General features: G+C 38.3%; 1 protein-coding gene across 1 annotated transcript in view; it reads left to right on the forward strand.

The window, feature by feature from the left end:
• AHR (aryl hydrocarbon receptor) overlaps positions 1-19,949 on the forward strand; it is a 47,445-nt gene that overhangs the window by 11,845 nt on the left and 15,651 nt on the right. The window contains exons 2-4 of the mRNA XM_083467995.1: positions 835-1,022; positions 17,225-17,334; positions 19,149-19,238. Coding sequence (XP_083324121.1) covers positions 835-1,022; positions 17,225-17,334; positions 19,149-19,238 — 388 coding nt within the window. The remainder of the gene's footprint in view (positions 1-834; positions 1,023-17,224; positions 17,335-19,148; positions 19,239-19,949) is intronic.

The following is a 19,949-nucleotide window of genomic DNA, read 5'->3' on the forward strand; positions in this document are numbered from 1 at the left end:
GAAGGAAACAGTGCGATCCTTCTTTTCATTTAAATCATAAAAGTATTGTTCCTTTTTTGGAATAAAAAGGAAATCCTGAAAGATTGTAGGACAGGATGTGGATTGATCTTTAAATAATTTAGGACTCACATACCTAATCCTTCTCTATGGTATTACCCACTTGACGGAAGACCCTGATCATTGAGGTTTGCTTGGCTCAGACTTTATTGAGTTAGATATGTTAAAACATGGTTACTTCAGAGGGCAGTCCTAAAATAGTGTCATTAGGTAGGATAACTGGACTTTCTGCATTGAATACATAAAATCTATGTATGGTTACATAATGTGCTCGACATTCAACAAAGCAAGTTCTTAACTAACTGGGAACAATTCAAACCACTGGTCCTGTGACCCAATTCACACATGAACCTTGCTGTGTGGGTGGCTCTTTAAAATGCAACTATGTACAGACTACCCTATTTCATAAGCTGTTTGTGTAAGTGACTTTCAGTGTAATTCTGCAGATTTCAACCTTGCAATTTCAAATGACCACAGAGCAGTATATATAAAATACTTGGAAGTTGTTAAATCCCCAAACCTTGGGGGAGTGGGTCAGAATAACATTTTCTAGCTCCCCGGTCCTTTTTCACAGCTTCCATTTGAATGGAGAGAATTTCTTTAAAAGGAAGAATGTGCTGGGGATTCATCACCTTAATGGAAGTGACAGAACTATTCAGGAAATGTGTGAATTAAAATATTGTGTGAGCCCCAATAAAAGCTTTATTAATGAGAATGTATTTAAATGTATAGTTATTTTAAAATGTGACTTTATACTATGTTCTGTTACTATGGCAGAGTGAAACCTTCACCTCCTGAAGGAGCCAAGTCTAATCCATCGAAGAGGCATAGAGATCGATTGAATGCAGAGTTGGATCGCCTGGCTAGTCTCCTGCCATTCCCTCAGGATGTTATTGCCAAGCTGGATAAACTGTCTGTGCTTAGGCTCAGCGTTAGTTACCTACGAGCCAAAAGTTTCTTTGATGGTAAGAAATTTGAGTTTATTTTCACAACTGACTATGAAATGTGTGTACTGTAACTTTAGTCTTATGCTGTTGCTGCTTTTCTCTCTCCAAAAAAACACTAAACTAAAGTACTGAAGGACCAAGTGTGCCGGTAAGAATAATAAAAAAGAGTTGCACTCCTTTTGAAAGACCTATTTTTAACTAAAATTTTAAAATAGTCTTAATCAGCCTGCAGAATTTTCCCCACCCCACATTTTTTCCTCATGCAAATATTTTCTGAGGCATGATATGGAAAAAAACCAGCCCTAATCTGACTACAAGGAACTATTGCCTGAACATGGAAGTGTGTTGATCATAATTTCACTGTTACTGAATGTGACCTGTGGAGCATTGTCAAATACTGCATATTTGGCTGTTCATTATACATGTTCATATTAACAAAGAAGTGAGCTATCTCTCTGCCCCCAGGATGAAGAAATGGGCTGGCTGCTATTAATCCAACCACCATATGGTTGGTAGTGCTTTCTGTTAGCTTTGTCTAGTTTAGCAGCTATAACCATTGCTGGTTAGGAATAGTCTGGCTATGTGCTTCATGGACTGGTCACCTTATGATTGGATTGCTGTAATTTGTTGTATATGGGGCTGGCCCTGAAGGGAACTGGAAAACCACATATAATGCAGAATGCAGCCACTATAATTTTAACAAATGGGGATCCATGAGATCAAATTCCAAGGGAGTTGGACTGGCTGTTCCTTCTAGACTCAAGGAAATATGCAAGTTATAACACTCAAAACCTAAACTGATTAGTACCCATTAGAGGACTCATGTTAACCTCTAGAATGTAAAAGTGTTTCAGCGGCCAAACTCTGTTATAGTTATGCTGATGGGCCAATGCAAGGGTATCTGGTATGAAAGTGGATATTTTTCTCCCTTACAATTTCTCTGTGCTTTACTGTGCTCCGTTAAGTATACTTAAGTTAGTCATATGATAGCATAATGGATCTTGTGTTCACCACATTGCATGGTAATTAAAGAATTGAACAGTATAGGGATTGCTGCTTTGTGAAACACTTTGTGGAAACATGCGAAACAGTGTTTGGGATGCCTTGGCTTTAAAATATAGGGTGAGGGATTTTTTATATTGGAGCATTTCCCCTGCAGTCCTACAAATCTTCTCCAGAGGATCTCCAACCCTAAAGGATCTCCTTCCCTGCTCTTTCTAACCATGATGTCGCCCAAGTGTGGGTGGGGCTATAAGGGAAAGGAGAGGAAGGGAAGGGGAAGTCCTGGTGCCTGTTCTGTTAACTAACAGACACAGCTGGATATTTGCCTTTGTGCAAGTTCTCCAGTCTTAGGTAGTTAATTAACTAATAACTGATAGTATACCATAATCATATCAGGGCAAAATTACAGAAAGTTAGAAATGTCATTTAGCAGATAAACTTTTAAATCAGTTACTTTCCCCGCAGCTAGCAGTTTTCATCACAAGCAAGGGTCTGGAACCTGAGCTGGGAGAAAAACAATTGGTGGGTGAGAGTTGCAGGAGGAAAGAGAACAGAAATCCAGTTGCACCACAAATTACAAATTGCCAGACAAGGAAGCAGTGGCTGGGCTTTGAAAACACCAGGAATGTACAGATCCACCCATAGTTCCCAAACGATATAGCAGTTTGGGGATGTAACTCTAATCTATCAATAGACACTAAGCAACTAGTAGAAAAATCCTAAACTTTTCACTGTAAACCAGAACCTGATTGTTTCCCCCTGGGGTGGCGGACATCCTCTATCTCTGGAGACATTGATCTATTAAATTATTACTTCCCTTAATTTCTCACACACCATGCGCAGAAGTCTCTACATGTAGTTTGCATGCCTGCAGTATAAAGCCTGCTGTGCCTAAACAAGCAAACTGCTTTAGAAATGCTTATCATTTGACTTCCCACACTTTGGATATCAGAACAAAGCCATGTCTGTGTTGTGTACTTCTGGCTTCTCGTCTTTCTTCTGCGCCCATCCCCACCCCATGCAGTTGTAATGACAACTGTTTCCAATATGTCCTGCTTCTTTAGACTACAGTGTAGTGGCAGCTTTTTTCAGAGGCAACCCGTGAGGTTAAGAAAGTGTGCACTGGCAGCCATGTACTTGCTTCCTTTGTTTGTTCTCCTCCCCTGCTCTTGCTAATCATGATGTTGCCTAAGAGAGTAAACATAGAAGAACAAGTGAAAGGAAGAGAAGTTTGTCAAAAGGATCAGGTTCTTCTAGATACAGCACCAAGTAAAAGCACTTGTTTCTTAACATATCTGCTAAATGTAGAAATGCATATTGTGATGGGGAGTTGCATCTCCTAGGCTCATGTTAACAGTTAACTGATGTGAAGGGAAATGCTAAGTGAATAACAGGATACAAATGAGGGGTGTGTGAATTCCTGAGGAAAGTAAAATATAAACGTGCAATCATATAATCGCATTTGAAAGGAAACCCAAGAATTTGCTATAACAATAGTCTCCCTCTCCAAAAGAAACACTTGCATTTTTCTGTGTTTAAATAATCCATTTTGGAAGTCGATTAGTTAGACATAACCAAAGAATTATTCTAATGATCTTATTAAAAATGTGTAAACTCTGAAGGTATCTATTTTATATACAGTTCACATGTGGCTTGGAATATGTCACCTACTTACTGTTCATGTAAGATGTATAGTTTAAGCAGCTGTTTTTCAGGACTGAAACACTCAAAATCATTGAGTCACTACTGAGGAACAGTTAAATTAAGCAGATTTGCATAAATGTCTACATTGCAGGTTATTTATATTTTGTGGTGCATAACTTCTTTTTAGTATATACATGTTATTTTTTCCTAAAATTTAGTTTTTTTAAAACCTCCAGTATACTGTATAAAGATTTAACATTCTTGTGTTGCAAGAGTGTGATTGCAAACTGGAGCTTGTGGCTTTACCTTAGCTTAATATGTTATCTGAACTATGGCATTTAGTTATGAATAAAGTCCTACTTATATATTTCTCGCATGTAGGGGATTGCTGGGTTTAATCTGGAGCAGGGGCATGCTTTTAGCTTTGCCCCTTTCATTGTAAAGAACCCCAATGAGCAATTGGTTGCTCATGCATTGGCTGAACACAACACAGAGTTGTTGGAAGGTGATACATCGTCAGGGGTGGAGCTAAAAGCATTCTCTGGATTCAACACAATTGCCTTTACAAATGTTAAGAATGCTGAAAAATTCCATTTCAATATGACATTTAAAATAAGACATTTGTCTTGCATTTCTTTTGGTTAGATCCAAGGGCTACATTCTAGTCAATGTTTCAAAATTTACTCCAGGGCTAGAGGCACAGCATTTGAATGTGATGAATGCAAACAAAATTTTAGGAGGGATTATCATGCGTTTCAGTAAGTGAATTATTGAGTTAAATCATTCTTTATTTAAAAGGGTTGTGCTGCGCTTTTGGAAAATAGGCTGTATTTAAGGATACTAGGTAATCGGATATGTACTTTCTGTGGGTATGTGCTGACATTTTGTGGGAGTTCTTTTTACCTGTGCTTAGCTTTTAACTTCATGTTTAATTATCTCAGATTTCCTAAAGCTAGGGCTAGGCACATAAAACTTGTTAAAAATAGATGTTAAACCTGTCCTGTCGTGTTAGTTCAGTTGATATGTAAAATCAGTGCTAAAGATGGGGAAAAACATCATTCTTCAGTAGTCTTCGTATTGACTACTCCAAAATGAATAGCATTTCTCTGTCAGCTTTTAGATTTTTATTAGCAATTAGTTCTTCTTTAAATGATGAGCAGCCAAAAGCCTGAATTCTAGGTTTAAAGATTTTGTAAACCATTAAATGAGAGCTAGAAATCACATATTGTGTTTTAATACAAAACTTAAACTGAAAATTACAATACAATTTATTGTAAGCTTTTAAAACTTCAAATGGCTTGTTCTCCCAAGAGAGAACTGTTTATTTGCTTTTTTGTCTACATGACATCAACATAGCTTGTAACGCAATTCAGAAAGCCACAGTACGTATTCATACTAAAAATCTGAATAATATTATCTCTGTAATCTTATGCTTGTGTACTTTGAAGTGAGTGCCCTTGAGTTCAGTGGTGCTCCCTCTCAGATTTGGTATAGGATTGTAGTCTTAAGTATACCAGTAGAGACTGAGCAGCCTTCATTTTAAAATCTAGAGACCAATAAAGAAAATTTTAGTTTTCCTTTTCCTAAAATGCTGCTATTCTGAAAATGTGGTGAATCTTTAAGATGTCACAGCACTCTGATTGTTTTTGCTGCAAACTCAGGAGGTAACAAGGCTACCCGTATTGAAATAATTTCTTAATGTCTCAAGGCTGTACATATTTGGTAACTGTGCTTTCAATCTATACTTTGGGCAATGTATTTTCCCTTTATGATCACTGCTTCAAATGTGTGCTATATTTTTATATAGCATGGAATTCTAGTATTGCAGTGTCTTTCCAGGGGTTTTTGGTTTCAAACAGTGTGTGCTTTTAGATGGCCTTGAGCAATTCAGTCTCTCAGTCTGTTCCCAACTAGAAAAGAATTCTCCTAAAGACTGAAATAATATATTTGCACACTTTCTGGTAACACAGGGCTGAGGTGACACCTTTGTGTTCTTTCCAATACACTGAGAAAGCAGTTCCTAGAAATAACAGGGAGTGGATGTCATGTGCTCACTGAGGCTGCAGTTTTTCAGTTCCCTGTTTACTCAAGTGTCCAGTACAATAATTGCAAGCTTGGGATTTTCACTAGCAAAGAGTTAATGAATGCCTGTTGTCCATTTCCTTTGTAGTTAGCAGGTTGAATTCTTCTCTCAAAGAAGATAGCAGGTCAGCGGCTGTAGACTTCATATGTGGTCATTGTTATGTGGCTATATAAAGTGCCTTTATATATTTGAGGGATCTGTTCACACTTTTCCACTGGTGCATGAGTCTTGGGCTTACTTTATTCCCATCCATCCCCTTTTATGGTGAGGAGGAGGAGAATGGAGGCATTCACTCCTTTTAAATTATCGATAGTTCTCAGTTATGCCCAAATTCAGACAGCTGTAGTTTCAGAATAAGCCATGTTTTGAAACCAAGACTTGATGCCAGTATGTTATAAGTCATCTGGCCTCGCATCAAGACTTGCTTAAAGAAGGGAGATAGTTGGGCTTCAAATTGCAAAAACACAGCATCAAAAATGTCTTTTTTCAAACTTAACACAGCCTAGATATGTGGTATGCTAACAAGAATGGCATTTATACAAGCTCACTCACCTGCATGAAATTTTTTGTCACCTATGGCTTCCATGTGAGTGCTTAAATCCAAGGCTGGTGTAACATTTAATGAGATTAATCTGTTTTTAAGAAGTGTGTTTGTATTGCTCAAAAGTACATGGGACATGAGTTTAAAGGGCTAGTCAGTAGCCAATATGTCTCTGCCAAATTCTAATACAGTGGTGCCTTTCAAGACGAAAAGAATCCGTTCTGTGATTCTCTTTGTCTAGCGGTTTTTTCGTCTTGCGAAGCAAGCCCATTGACGGATTAGCGGATTAGCGCTATTAGTGGCTTTTAGTGGCTTATCGGCTTATCGGATCAGCTGATAAGCAGCTTAGCGGCTTAGAAAAAGGGGGGGAACCACAGGAACTCGCAAGACATTTTCGTCTTGCGAAGCAAGCCCATAGGAGATTCGTTTTGCGAAGCACCTCCAAAACTCTTTTGTCTAGCGAGTTTTCCGTCTTGCGAGGCATTCGTCTTGCGGGGCACCACTGTACAAATGAAAACGCGGTTTTAGTAATTGCTGCAAGAAACATTATTTTACTGATATTCCAAATATTCTGCCTTAGTTTAAGACACCACACATTCATCAGGTACCAAAGAGTTAATGAATGCCTTGATAAACATGAAAGACTTGTAAAGAATTTGAGTTTAATGCTACTGTTAGAACATCCTTTGTGTAGCTTAAGTGAGAATTCAATGCAAAGCATATTTTTAAGATCAGATTCTTCTGCATGACTCAGCAACTACACCTTGTTTCTCACAGAAATTCCTGTTTTCTTGTTTTGATTTCATCAGAATTCCGGTAAGGAAGTAAGGCTTTCTTACATGCCGGAGCTTTGTAGATGTTTACAGTTAAAGCCATTTATAACATAATATGTTTCCCCTATATAAACAAATGCTCCATTTTTGCAAAAACAAACACTGCTTTGTGAATTCTCTCATGAAGCACAAGCTGAAGAATAGTTGCTTGGTAAATAATCTTAGATGTTAAAGTAGGCATATACTGGCAGTCATTCATTCAAATAAGTCATTCAGCTACCAAAGGTGATTTGTTTGGATATGAAACAGGGTTACCCAAAAATAAGACAGTGCATTCCTCATGCTTGGACTCCCTAAGTATGCAGAACTTTATGTGTTCATAGATAAAATTAGAATCCTAGAAAGCTCAAAACAAATGGCCAGACAAAAATAGCTGAATGTATTGTGTATAACCTGGATTTTTCATAAAATTATACAAGATATATTATATATTAAGGTATTGTTATTCAGACAATTACAAATTTACGTTTAAATGTTTCAAATTCATTTATTTTTTGCATGTGGCGCTACAGTCTGCTGAAATATAAGGAACTTTGCATCTTTTACTTTCTGCCAGTTTTTATATTTTAAAGTACTGTATATACAATGTCTATTAGAAATTGTAAAACAGAAAATTTAATAAAAATTATAACATAAAATAAAAAGAATTCCAGTGGCAGGACTTGTCCATGGTTCACACCAAGTCCTGAATGTCTGGGCCAAAATTATTCTAACCCAGTGCACACTTGCTGAAGAGAGTAGTAGCCTAGATCATCTTAATCTACAGTTAGTGAAGAATAAAACTCATTGACATCAATCACTTAGGATTTCATAATGACCTTGTGGCTGCCTGAGGATTAGAGGTTACTAGCTGGTGGAAATTCTCTTGAACAAAAGAACAGTAATGTTTCCTGAGCCCCTAGCATCTGATAGAAATGCCTTAAACAATTATGTTCTAAATCAGAAAGGGACAATAGGAGAATCAACAACATTCATAATGATGTACACTTACTTACTGAATTTTACATGCTAATTTAAGATTTGCATAAACACTTCGATCTCTAGTGAGAGCACTGTGGTGTATATTTCCCACTTTTATGCAAATCTCAAGTTCTGTAAGCATCTGGAATGAATAAAATGCATAATTATGAAACAGATCAGTCTTTGCCACTGTGAATGTTATTTCTTCTGGCAAATTGTAAGGATCCTACTGTGTGCAACTTTTGTTTAACCTCATCTTAAAGGGGTGAGATGCATGACACTGCAGGCTTGTAGGTTCAAATTGATTTCCTTTCCAAAAATTAATAAAAGGTGCACACGTTGCATTTTGATGAAAATTTTAATCAATCTGAAAGACTCATAGTATATACATACTTCGTAATCTAATGAGGTAAGTGTTGGTTATCTAAAGTACCTAAAGCTTTAAGGCTTTTTGCCAAGTAACTATTTTTTTCTGAGCTAGAAATTCACATGGATGTTGTCTATTGTATTGAACTTCACGACTGTTTTTCTTGTTCATTTTAGCATGTTGTATGAATTTGCCCTAATTCTCAAAATTCATAATGTCATTTTGGCACAACAAAAATTGAGCATGCTTGGACGGTAGTACATTACAAAAATGCACATATGTTATACTAGAAAAGAGACAGCTTCCTATATGACTTGCCAAAAATATGTAGAAAAAAGACAGAATGGAAAGGTTTTTATTTTTGAGCTTTTTAACGAGATGGGTAGAGTTTTATTTGCAATGCAAGTCAAATAAATCTAAGTATAATTGCTGAGTTCTTACTGTCTTAAGGATAAGGGCCAAGCAGTGCTGACTTCTGCCTAATGTATGTGAAAACTATGTTAACCCCTCCCCCATTTGTATGCTTTTCTAATTATGCTGTAGAGAAAGGTTATTTTTTGTTTGAGTTAAAGTACTGTAAAAGTTGCCATCAGAAGAAAAACTCACACATCAAAATGCAACATGTTTTTCTGAAGATCCTATTTAGATATGGACATAATCGTGGAGAAACTATTTACATTTACAGATGGTGTTAAATAGTGAATATTTCTAGTAGCCAGAGCCCATTTCCTGAACAGTTATAATTTTGTGGTAGATTCTGAAGGCAATTTTAAAACCTTTGATCTGCTTGCATGTATGGAAATGGTACCACTTAGTGTGTGGTTACATTTCTAGAACAGAATTTCCAAAGCGGATAGATCTAGGAATTAAAGCCTTTAGTCACCAATATGAAGTTCTGCAAAGACTCCAGTGCATAGCTTAAGAGTCCGCAATGACTTATTTCATCTTTGGAAACAACTCAGCATACTCATATTTACACTGAGGCATTATTTTTCAATTCTAATTAGTAAAATGTCCAGATCCTGGTGACTGAAGTGTGGAAAAGCAAGCCAGGTTCTCCAACAGTGTTCCTTATTTGTAGTCTGTTTTCTCTTGAACACCTTAATGGCAGGGACTGAACATCAAGTCTCTTCCTGTCTTCAGATCCTGGACTGTTCTTCTTTATCTGTTGCTAGACTGTGACAAAAGCCAGCCATCACAATATCTGCTCAGATACTATGTCCTCCTCATTAGGAAGAGAGTAGTAGGCATTAGTCCTCCTTCAGGTCCCCTCACCACATGTGAACAACCAAACCTGAGATGCCACTGGTATTTGGGCCCTTTGGGCAATGGCTGTCCTTTTTCCTTGCATGTGTGTGGAGGGTGCCAGTGTGACGGAGAGACATGGAGAATTCATGGTGCAGCAACTGCCTCATTCAAAGTCTTGCCGGCTACCTGTGGCCACAGTAAGATGTGAGGATGATCTCTCCCCCGCCCCATCCCATTTGGAAGAGAATTGCATAGTTTGGGGGCATGTGGTGAGCAGGTTCAGTGAGAAATGTGACTTCCTGGTTTTTTAAAAAATGTCAGCTTCCTGCATCTTTTCCCTGCACCTATCCATTAAGTAAGTAGTGAGATTGATTTTCTTTGTATGCCAGTTCATGATTTAAACAGCTTTTACTTCTTCAAGCTTTCAGGGACACTGCAGTTGTGCTGTAAGATATTATAACTTTCCTGTCATGCTGGGGGTGAGGCTTGAGAAACAACGACCTTCTTAACAGTGACAAAGCCTTTCCCCCTCACATGCAACTATGGATTAATAATTTATTGTCTTGTACTAAGGGAACACCTGCTAACTTGGACTATGCTATATAATTATAGCTTTTCAAAAGGCATCTGCATCCACACAAAAATGCTCAAAAGTGTCTGTTTAACCAATGCCCTGGAAACTAGTTTTTCCTTTCCAAACAGAAGCTATTACAGATTAAAACATTTGTACGGAATATCTGATGCACTGCACCGTAGGTGCAATCAAAAATTAAAGATCTCCTTTTTCCTTTTTTGAAATGAAATGATGGACTAGAGCCTTTTCTTGTATATTAAGTGCTGAATGTTTTCAGTCATCTGTTAAATGGCATTTAATCACTCATTGGAAATGCCTCTAAAAACAGATAATATTTTGGATACTATTGTGAGCATATGTCTTATAAAGATCTTTATGAGGATTTGCTTTATTTAGGAGACTTGAAATTTGGAAGTTGCTATAATTTGCAAATGAATCATTGTTTTGCATTGTGTGAAGCCTTTTCTAAGTGCCTTGTTTCCCCAAAGCCTGCTATAGTCAAGATGTTTTTCTTGTGGTGGTATTAAATGGGGGAGGGGTCCAGAATTAACTCTAGCTGTTTTCCCAAAGCATCTTTTGTATGGTGTGGCTGCCCTTCAGCCTGCCCTTCAGGTTGCCAGTTGCTAAGGTTATGAGCTTTCTTGATGAGTCTTGTACAGTCTCATTCATATTGTTGGCGGTTTATTAAATATTTAGATGGTGAGTCTTAAACTCTGTTCCCAGGGTGCTTTCTCAGCCAGTATATCCTCCGCCTATTTTAAACTGAGCATATATTTGAACAATCTTATATCTTCTGTAGTGGGGGGCGGGTTCTTAATTTGAAGCTGGTTTAATTATTTTGTTTAGAAAATTGAAGTATTTCAAGACAGAATTTGTATTTTAACTTTTTTTAATCTTTTGAAATTCTAACCATTTTTTGAAGTTGAAATGATTAGATTTAAAGAGCCACAAAAATACTATGTCTGGATGAAGTGTGCAGGCATTGCCTGCTTGTCACGTCTTGTTAAATGCCGCCTTGATGTGGAATATATACAGTGTGTTCACCCTTAACTGCATTCAAAAACTATTCCTTGAAGAGCAGCAAGTAGAAAACTTTGACCTTTTCCATTCTTCCTATTGTTTCTTCAGCCTGTTGTGTGCCCCCCCCACTTCAGATAGAGTTCTCTTCCATAAAACAAAAATTATTGTTGTTTAATTAGCTAAGGAGAAGAGCAGATTTTCAGATTAGTCTGGAAGCCAGGCCTTATGAGAAATAGTTGAGAGAATTGGGTATGTTTAGCCTGTGAAAGTGAGGGACGCGGGTGGCGCTGTGGGTAAAACCTCAGTGCCTAGGACTTGCTGATCGTAAGGTCGGCGGTTCGAATCCCCACGGCGGGGTGAGCTCCCGTCGTTCGGTCCCAGCTCCTGCCCACCTAGCAGTTCGAAAGCACCCCTAAGAGCAAGTAGATAAATAGGTACCGCTTTCTAGCAGGAAGGTAAACGGCGTTTCTGTGTGCTGCGCTGGTGCTGGCTCGCCAGCTGCAGCTTCGTCACGCTGGCCACGTGACCCGGAAGTGTCTTCGGACTGCGCTGGCTCCCGGCCTCTTAAGCGAGATGAGCACGCAACCCTAGAGTCGGACACGACTGGCCCGTACGGGCAGGGGTACCTTTACCTTTAGCCTGTGATAGAGGAGATTGAGAGGCGATATGGTAGCCATCTTTAAATATCTAAAGAGCTGTCACATGGAGGATAGAACAAGTTTGTGTTTTCTCCTGCTCCAGAGACTAGAACCTGAATCAGTTATAAGAAAGAAGATTCTGAATAAACAAGAATAACTTTCTCACAATAAGAGCTGTTTGACTCCCAGAAAAGATGATGGACTCTTCTTCCATGGAGGTTTTTCAGCAGAGGTTAGATGGCCACCTGTCATGTATGATCTAATTGTGATTCCTGCATTGCAGGGGGCTGGACTAGATGACTCTTGGGACTCTTTCCAACACTACAATTCTGTGCTTATATCTTATATGTGTTTTCACTGAAAGTATAATTTTAAAGTGCTTCTGTATCATGGCATGTAGTGGTTCTGACATTTCAGTGTTGTTTTGTCAGCTACCAAATCTGAAAGAGAAGTCAGTCTCCTGAAATAAACATAAGCTGGTAAACAACCATCAACAACTTAATATTCGGTATTCTAAAATGTTTTCTACCCCTCCTTTTTACTTAACTTTTGGAAGTTCATTGCAAATTGATTATCTTCATTGGCATTATTTGGAACAGCCATGTTGTTATTGTGATTTATTTTTAAAAATATAAAATAAGACATTTATTACTACAATTGAGAATAAGCTTCACTGAACATTGTGGGATTCACTTCTAATAATAATAATTTATTATTTATATGGCACTTGGTTGCCCCAGGCACTCTAGGCTGCTTCCAACAAATTATAAAGCCAAAGTAAAACATAAAACATTAAAAACTTCTCTATAAAGGGCTGCCTTCAGATATCTTCTAAACATCAGGTAGTTGTTTATTTCCTTGGCCTCTGACAAGAGGGTGTTCCACAGGGCAGGCATGGCCCTCTGCCTGGTTTCCTGCAGCTTCACTTCTCGCATTGAGAGAACTGCAAGCTTCAGTGTCTGGGCTGAACGATGGGTGTCGAGACACTCCTTTAGGTATACAGGGCCAATGCTGTTTAGGGCTTTAAAGGTCAACACCAACACTTCGAATTGTGCTTGGAAACGTACTGGAAGCCAATGTAAATCTTTTTGGATTGGTGTTATATGGTCACAGCGGCTGCTCCCATCCTGGCAGCAGCTTCTAAGAAAACTGTAGCACAATCAAGAGCTGTAGTTCAGTGGTAGGACATTAGGTAAGATCAGTGTTGTTTTGGCCTCTATGTATAACCCAACCAGCCAAACCCACTCAACGAGTCACGAATGGTGGTCCTTCAAGAGTTTGATAAACATTCTGTTGTTGCTGCCTGAGCACTACAATAAGCAGAGTGGTGTAAAGCACAGTTTGCCCCAATATATGGTTGATGCACTGCCTTCAGCATTGTGGAATCATAAGTTGTGCTGTACTAGTTGTTATAGTGAGCAGGGTTCCACACAGTTAAAGGACCAGTCAGTTTCTGATGTTCACATATTAGGTGTGGAGGTCTGGTGGGGGATATGTACACACACATAACCAATTGTGTACCATATACAGTTTTGTATCATCAGTTTTTGGAGATGAACGTATGGTGAATGCCATCTGACAATGGGCACGTTGCAAAAATGAAGTTGTGGAAACTGTAGCAGCCACAAATATCAATGACAGGTTTTACCCTAAGGTCTTCATCTGGATTCTCAGCAACGGCAGAATAAGTGATCATACAATGGACCATAGTTCAGTGGTAGAACGTCTGCTTTACATGTAGAAGGACCCAGGTTCAATCCCCAGTATTTCCAAGTAGGGAAGCACAGGAGACCTGCTACCAGACAGTGTAGAGAAGACTGAAGCTCTGTGTATGACAGTTCCTGTCTTCCTTAATGTCAGGCACTAGGCAACATTTCTCATCCTTGGTTTTTTTGTTCTATCCTAAAGCAACGTGCTTGTAAGTGGCACCTCTGAAGTACAGTATGTTTGACTGGGATGGCCACTGGTCTTAGTATTGTGAACAATATTTCTACAGCTTTTGATGTATCTAATCTTCATCTGTTCTCTGTTCTTTCAGCCAGTGCTTCTTTGTACTTAATCTTGTTACTGTTCTTAAGCTTATCTCCATCAAAAGAAGTCAGCTTCAGAATGGCAAATAATATAAGCAAGGTTTAGTTTCAGCCACCAACGTGAAATATTCTATGCCAGTGTTTCCCAGAACTTCGCTTTCATTTTCTAGGACCACATTCCACCCCACCCCCTTAGCCCAAGTACTTTCTTTGTCAAGGAATATAAAATAATAAAAAACCACACCATTGCATTATAAATGCTAAATAAGCACCCTATATTAGAATTCACTAAAGCTGCATACTACGTACAGTTTTTGTAATTTTCAATATGAACTTTAACTTTTTTTTTTTACTTCATAAGTTTTCTGGAGTTGCATCATTCAGTCACAGTACAATATCACAGTATAATACAAGTACTTTAGTTTTCTTTAATACAGACCAAGATTAAATCATTTTCTTTGTCTTCAAAGCTAGAAGCTACAAAAGGACTTACGTATGCACTCAGGTGCCCTTAACACTGAAAGCATGTCACATTGCTTTTCAAATTTCCCTGAGTTTAAAAATCAAAGTTTGAAAAGGTATCCCACAGATGATAAAAACCATCACCTGCATGCCCAAGAGGTTTGATAAGAAACAAGTGACAAAATCTCCTGAAATCTTCAAGTATGTGTGCACATGAGACCTTACGAAGGTGGCAAAATAGAGAAACACATGCACACTGACCACTGACACAGACTACAGTGAAGAGGAATAATTATTTGTTTTCATTTGCTTTGTGTTTACGTTAAGTCCATCCTCCATTACCATACCAAGTTAATGAATGACTAGGGAATGATGGATGGTTTGAGACTACAGTATGATTGGGAAATAGAGAAGCTTGTGCTGGTAGCCTTAGCCTCAGTGGTAATCAAACAGATACTTTAAATGTGAAAAAGTTATTTTGCTTGGGGTCAGTGAAGATCACTGGTGTTCTTAAACTTTTTTCAGGTACCATTTCTCAACCTACTTAGATATCCTGCCTCCTGTATCTGCCCCTCTCGACCATGGATATTTGTATGCAGAGAAACAGATTTGAATTTAAAGTGGCACAAAATGCCATTCACAGAATGTCTAAACAATTTATGACTGTTAAGGGCACATCTTTTTCCTGTGATAGAATGCTTTAAGAAAATTGCAGTTGAAAAATTCAGTGTAACTCTGTTCAGTAGATTATAATATGCCTTTGTTTGCAGTAGACTGCTATTGTTTCTTACTAACAGTGGTGGTATTCTATTAGTGTGTAGTAGAATTTAGTAAGCCTGTAAGCTATCTAAAATATTTGTGCTTGAACTGGCAGATTGGATTTAATGCGCTTGAGTTTTAATTTTTGAGAAAACCAGGCTATGTGCAGAAAATTCTTGGCCTTTTTCAATCCACTAGTGGGAGTGTGAAATGGGCTTAATGATTTTTTATGTATTTGAGTTATAATTGGGTTCAAAGCCAAATATTTATCTGTAAAGCCAAGGGTGAGACCCAGAAAAACCTTTGAATGGTTCCAGTTACAGATAGGTAGCCGTGTTGGTCTGCCATAGTCAAAATAAAAAAATTCCTTCCAGTAGCACCTTAAAGACCAACTAAGTTAGTTCTTGGTATGAGCTTTTGTGTGCATGCACACTTCTTCAGATACACTGAAACAGAAGTTGCCAGATCCTTCTATATAGTGAGAAGGTGGGGAGGGGTATTACTCAGAAGGGTGGTGGGAATGGGTGATTGGCAGATAGCTGAGATGAGCCTGTTGACGACTCTTAACGACTGCAATAGGTCTTACAGGAAAAGGCAAGGGGTGAGAAGGTGAAAAATGGCTTAGTCATGTATAATGAGATAAGAATCCAATGTCTTTGTTCAGACCAGGTCTCTCCAGGTCTCTCCCATTCCCACCACCCTTCTGAGTAATACCCCTCCCCACCTTCTCACCGGTGACATGCTTCTTCTCACTTTCAAATACGTTTCATCTAATGGTGGTGAGAGAAGGGCAATGGCCTGCTCATAGAGGAGCATCCACTTCATTCACGATCTCTGGCTTTATTTTAGGACTGCATAGTAGGAAGCAAAGCTAGGGAAGCTGCATTCCCAGACCTGGCATTTAGGTCTCTAGGAAGCCAGAGCCTGAGACTCAGACTACACACTAAGTGGAGTCCCATGACTTTGAAACTTTGCATAGCGTATTGTTTGGGGCCTTCCTCAAGGAAGCTGCTAGGTCTTATTTTATTTTCTTTCTGATCTTCCCCCCCACCCCACACCTCCATGTCACCTTCCTTCTACGGAGCTTGGCTTGAAGAGAATGGATTTATTGTTCTGCAAACCTGCATTTGATGCTTCATTCTGGGTGGAGAACAAGAGAACACACTGCACCAAAACAACATGACCTAGTGACAAAAACTAGAGAACTGACCCTTCTATATATAAAAAAGCATGTGCTTAAACGAAGGCTGGAGCTGCCTACGTATTTTCTTTTTAAGATGGTCTTAATTTATGTATTGCCAAAAATGCAAATAGGAGTCAAATAAAAATCAAATATACATAATTCTTGAAAATTGTAGCTTCCTAGGCAGGGAAAATCAGGTCACAGAGCAGAAAACCACAATACTAGTTCCAGGCAGCCAGAAAGACTGTGCGAGTGTTTCTATCAGCAAATTCATGTGTTTCATGGCAGTTTGCCCTCAAAATGCAGTGAACATATCTGTAGCATGCATGCTTCCTTGTCTCCCCACCCCCAGTCCCAACCATTCAGTGAAATTCTGCTATGTGGTCACAGCTTCTTGAGCTTGTGATCAATATTCTCCAATCAGTGTTCTTTACTCTTCCTTTCATTTATAGCTTAATTATTGCCAAAGCAGTTTCGTATATCTTCAGAATTATAAAACCTTAAAATGAAAAACAGTTCACTTCATTTTCCCTGTTAAATATGAAATTAATAATGCAAAATGTTTTATTCTTCAAATGATTGCAAAGTTTTTTATTTTTTTAAAAATTATATATAAGACATGAGAATTTGTAGCAGTAAGAACTGGAGCAAATACAAGAATTAATTCCTTTGTGAGAAAGCTTAATCCTATCAGTGTTGCAGCATTGGATAATAGCTCTTAGAATTATACTTACTCTGTTATTTTTGGAGTTTTCTATCTTAAATAAGCATTTCCAGAATATGTAGTTTTAGAAATAGTACTTTTTTGGTATTTCGTGTTAATCAACTCAAGTGATAATTTGTTCACAGAAATGTTACATTTTTATTTTTCTGCAGTTGCACTAAAATCATCCAGTTCTGCAAAGTCTGACAGAAATGGCATTCAAGAAAGCGGCAGAACTATTAAACCTAGAGAGACCATGCTTGAAGGAGAACTTTTACTACAGGTACTTGTGGTTATGTTGAAAGAATTTCTGTGGGAAATAATCTTGGAACATGGGTTTAATTTACTACATTCATCAATAGAAGCATAAGCAAAAACTTTGCATCTATTCCAGTTACCACTTCAGGCTTTTCTTTAATCTTTTTCTAAGATCTAGAACATAATGCCTTACTATGTATAATGGGTTGAGCCAGAAAATCATTGTTTACTAGCTAAGCCTTGTAAGTAAGCCTACAAAAGTTACTAGTCTAGTAAAAAATAAAATAAAAATACACTAGTCAGCTAATGGCCTGTATTTCAGTTTTTGCTACAGAACAGGGAGAACCTTCTTCATGGAAATACAGGCTAATAAAATTATTGGCTTTAACTGGCAAAGGAGCTTTAACTGGAATGGCCCACCCCTCTTCCACCAGTCTAGTGCATTTATGTCCTCGTCACAGAGGAAAAGACTTTCCTTCTTCAACCTTTAGCACAAATACTAAACTGACAGGCTAGGAGAAATTTGTCCATCTTCTGCCAGCCCACTCACTGGCCTGTACGGATTTCCTTGTCACCTATGACAACCAAGCAAGTTGTTAAATACACACTATGTTGCTCATTTTACTTATTTACATAATTTAATTTCCTAGCTTCTTTAAAACACTGTCCAGAGCGAATGTTAGTATTTTGGGCTTAAACTAGTAAGTTGGGATCTGAATTACAGGTTTTTAGGTCCTCAGCTCTGGACCGCATATGTATTTTCAAAATCCCATAATTAAAGCATTAAGCATATAACATCATAGGTGTATCTTAATCTGTAAATGTGTGCAAAATCCTTTGATGCTTTATAGTAACACTACCTGAAAGTGCCCAGTGTTGCCTGGGAATCTAAGAAACTAAAACAGATTGAGATTTTTAAATGAATAGTGTAAGTTGTTAGTTTTGAGGGCTGTGCTCAGCCCCCACCCCCTGACACAGAGCCCTGATCTGACCTGGGGGACATCTGACCAGATTTGGTCCTGAATCCATTTTCGGGTGGGGCTAATGTTTAATTAGCAGGCCAGGGGAAGGAGGGACTCCGCCTTCTCCTGAATGCACTGCAGAGATCAGGAGAGTTGTCTCCTGCTGGGTGTTGCTTTGAGAATGCATTCCGTGCAAGAAATAAACTAATGAAGCAGACCCAGTAGCTAGCAGGGCTACAGCCTTGGTGCATGATTCCTTCAGTGTTGCTGGCAGCTGGCACATGACACCCAAACATAGACAAAAAACCGACTCCATTTTCATGGGAACAGTCATGACAAATTGGGTGTCAAAAACCGACTCCATTTTCATGGGAACAGTCGTGACAAATTGGTTGCCAAAACCCAGGCAAAACAGCCAGCCAGATGGGTCTAAGCCTCTTCCCAAGAGATATAGTAGATGTTAGATTAGATGATGGACCACATTTTCCTAGATGCAATTTCTAAGGTAACATTCCTATGAAATGGTCATCGAACATTAACATTATTACACAAGTGTCTTTGATCTGACTTTGGATTTAATTTTCACATCATAAAACCCTTGGATGTTAGTATTGCATGCCTAATGCACTAGCAATCTCACTCTTGGGGGTTGTTGTAGATTTTATGTAAATGCTTTGAAAATCGAAAACTTAGTCTTTAACATGGTTTTCTGCTGCTGATTTGCTGTTTGGTATTGGCCAGAATAATAAGTGTGGCTATATTAACATTTTTCCTGTGCTTCTTGTAATATATATTAAATTACATTTTTAAATCCTCTTTTTCAACATGCAGTATCAATGTATTTTTCAAATTAAACTTGTTGCTGTTCTATCTTCAGGCATTAAACGGCTTTGTGCTGGTGGTCACGTCAGATGCACTCATATTTTATGTTTCTTCTACAATCCAGGATTACTTGGGTTTTCAGCAGGTAAGCACTTTTTCCTCTTTCATAAAAGAGTACTTTCAAAGTTTCAGGTCTGCTTCATGTATCAAAAGGCAAATTTATTTGTCATGGAGCCACTAGAGGAATCCCAGAAATGGTAACCTCCCTGGGTAACAATGGTAGCTCTTAAGGAAGCTGTAGAGAAACCTCTTATAAAGAAACTATGGCCTATTTAAAAAACTACCTCTGTTTCAAACTTCCAGACTTCTGTCTCATATAATTTAACTGCTCCATGAAGACACTGGGAGAGATTATATGGAGAGTTGGGCTCTGTCACTAGTTGCTATCAGTAGCTCTCTTGAAGTTTCCATGTGAATGTATGTAGGTGGCACAAGGCTGTTTTGCACCAGCCCTCCACCTTCTCACTTTCAGTGCAAAGGCCTGAAGAACAATTCCAAGCACATGTGTGAAACACAGGAAGGTCAGAAGGAGAGGGGTCACCAAGTATTGCACAAAATATGAAAACAAGTAAATGGTTTTTGTAGCTCCTGTGAAAGGATTAAGAACTCCAGACAATCATCAGCACCCTCAAAAAATAATGTTCTTACTATGAGATTTAAAGTTGATTTTAAGTCCACATCATAAATGTGACTTTGATTAGTAGACTAGCCCCTTAAAAAAAAGGTACTATATTTTATTATCTTGATTCCGAATTAAGCAATAGAAATGCACTACCTAACTTATATCCAGTTGTTG

The sequence above is a fragment of the Podarcis liolepis genome (genome assembly GCF_965112155.1).
Source record: "Podarcis liolepis genome assembly, chromosome: 12".
In the NCBI taxonomy this organism is placed as follows: Eukaryota; Metazoa; Chordata; class Lepidosauria; order Squamata; family Lacertidae; genus Podarcis; species Podarcis liolepis.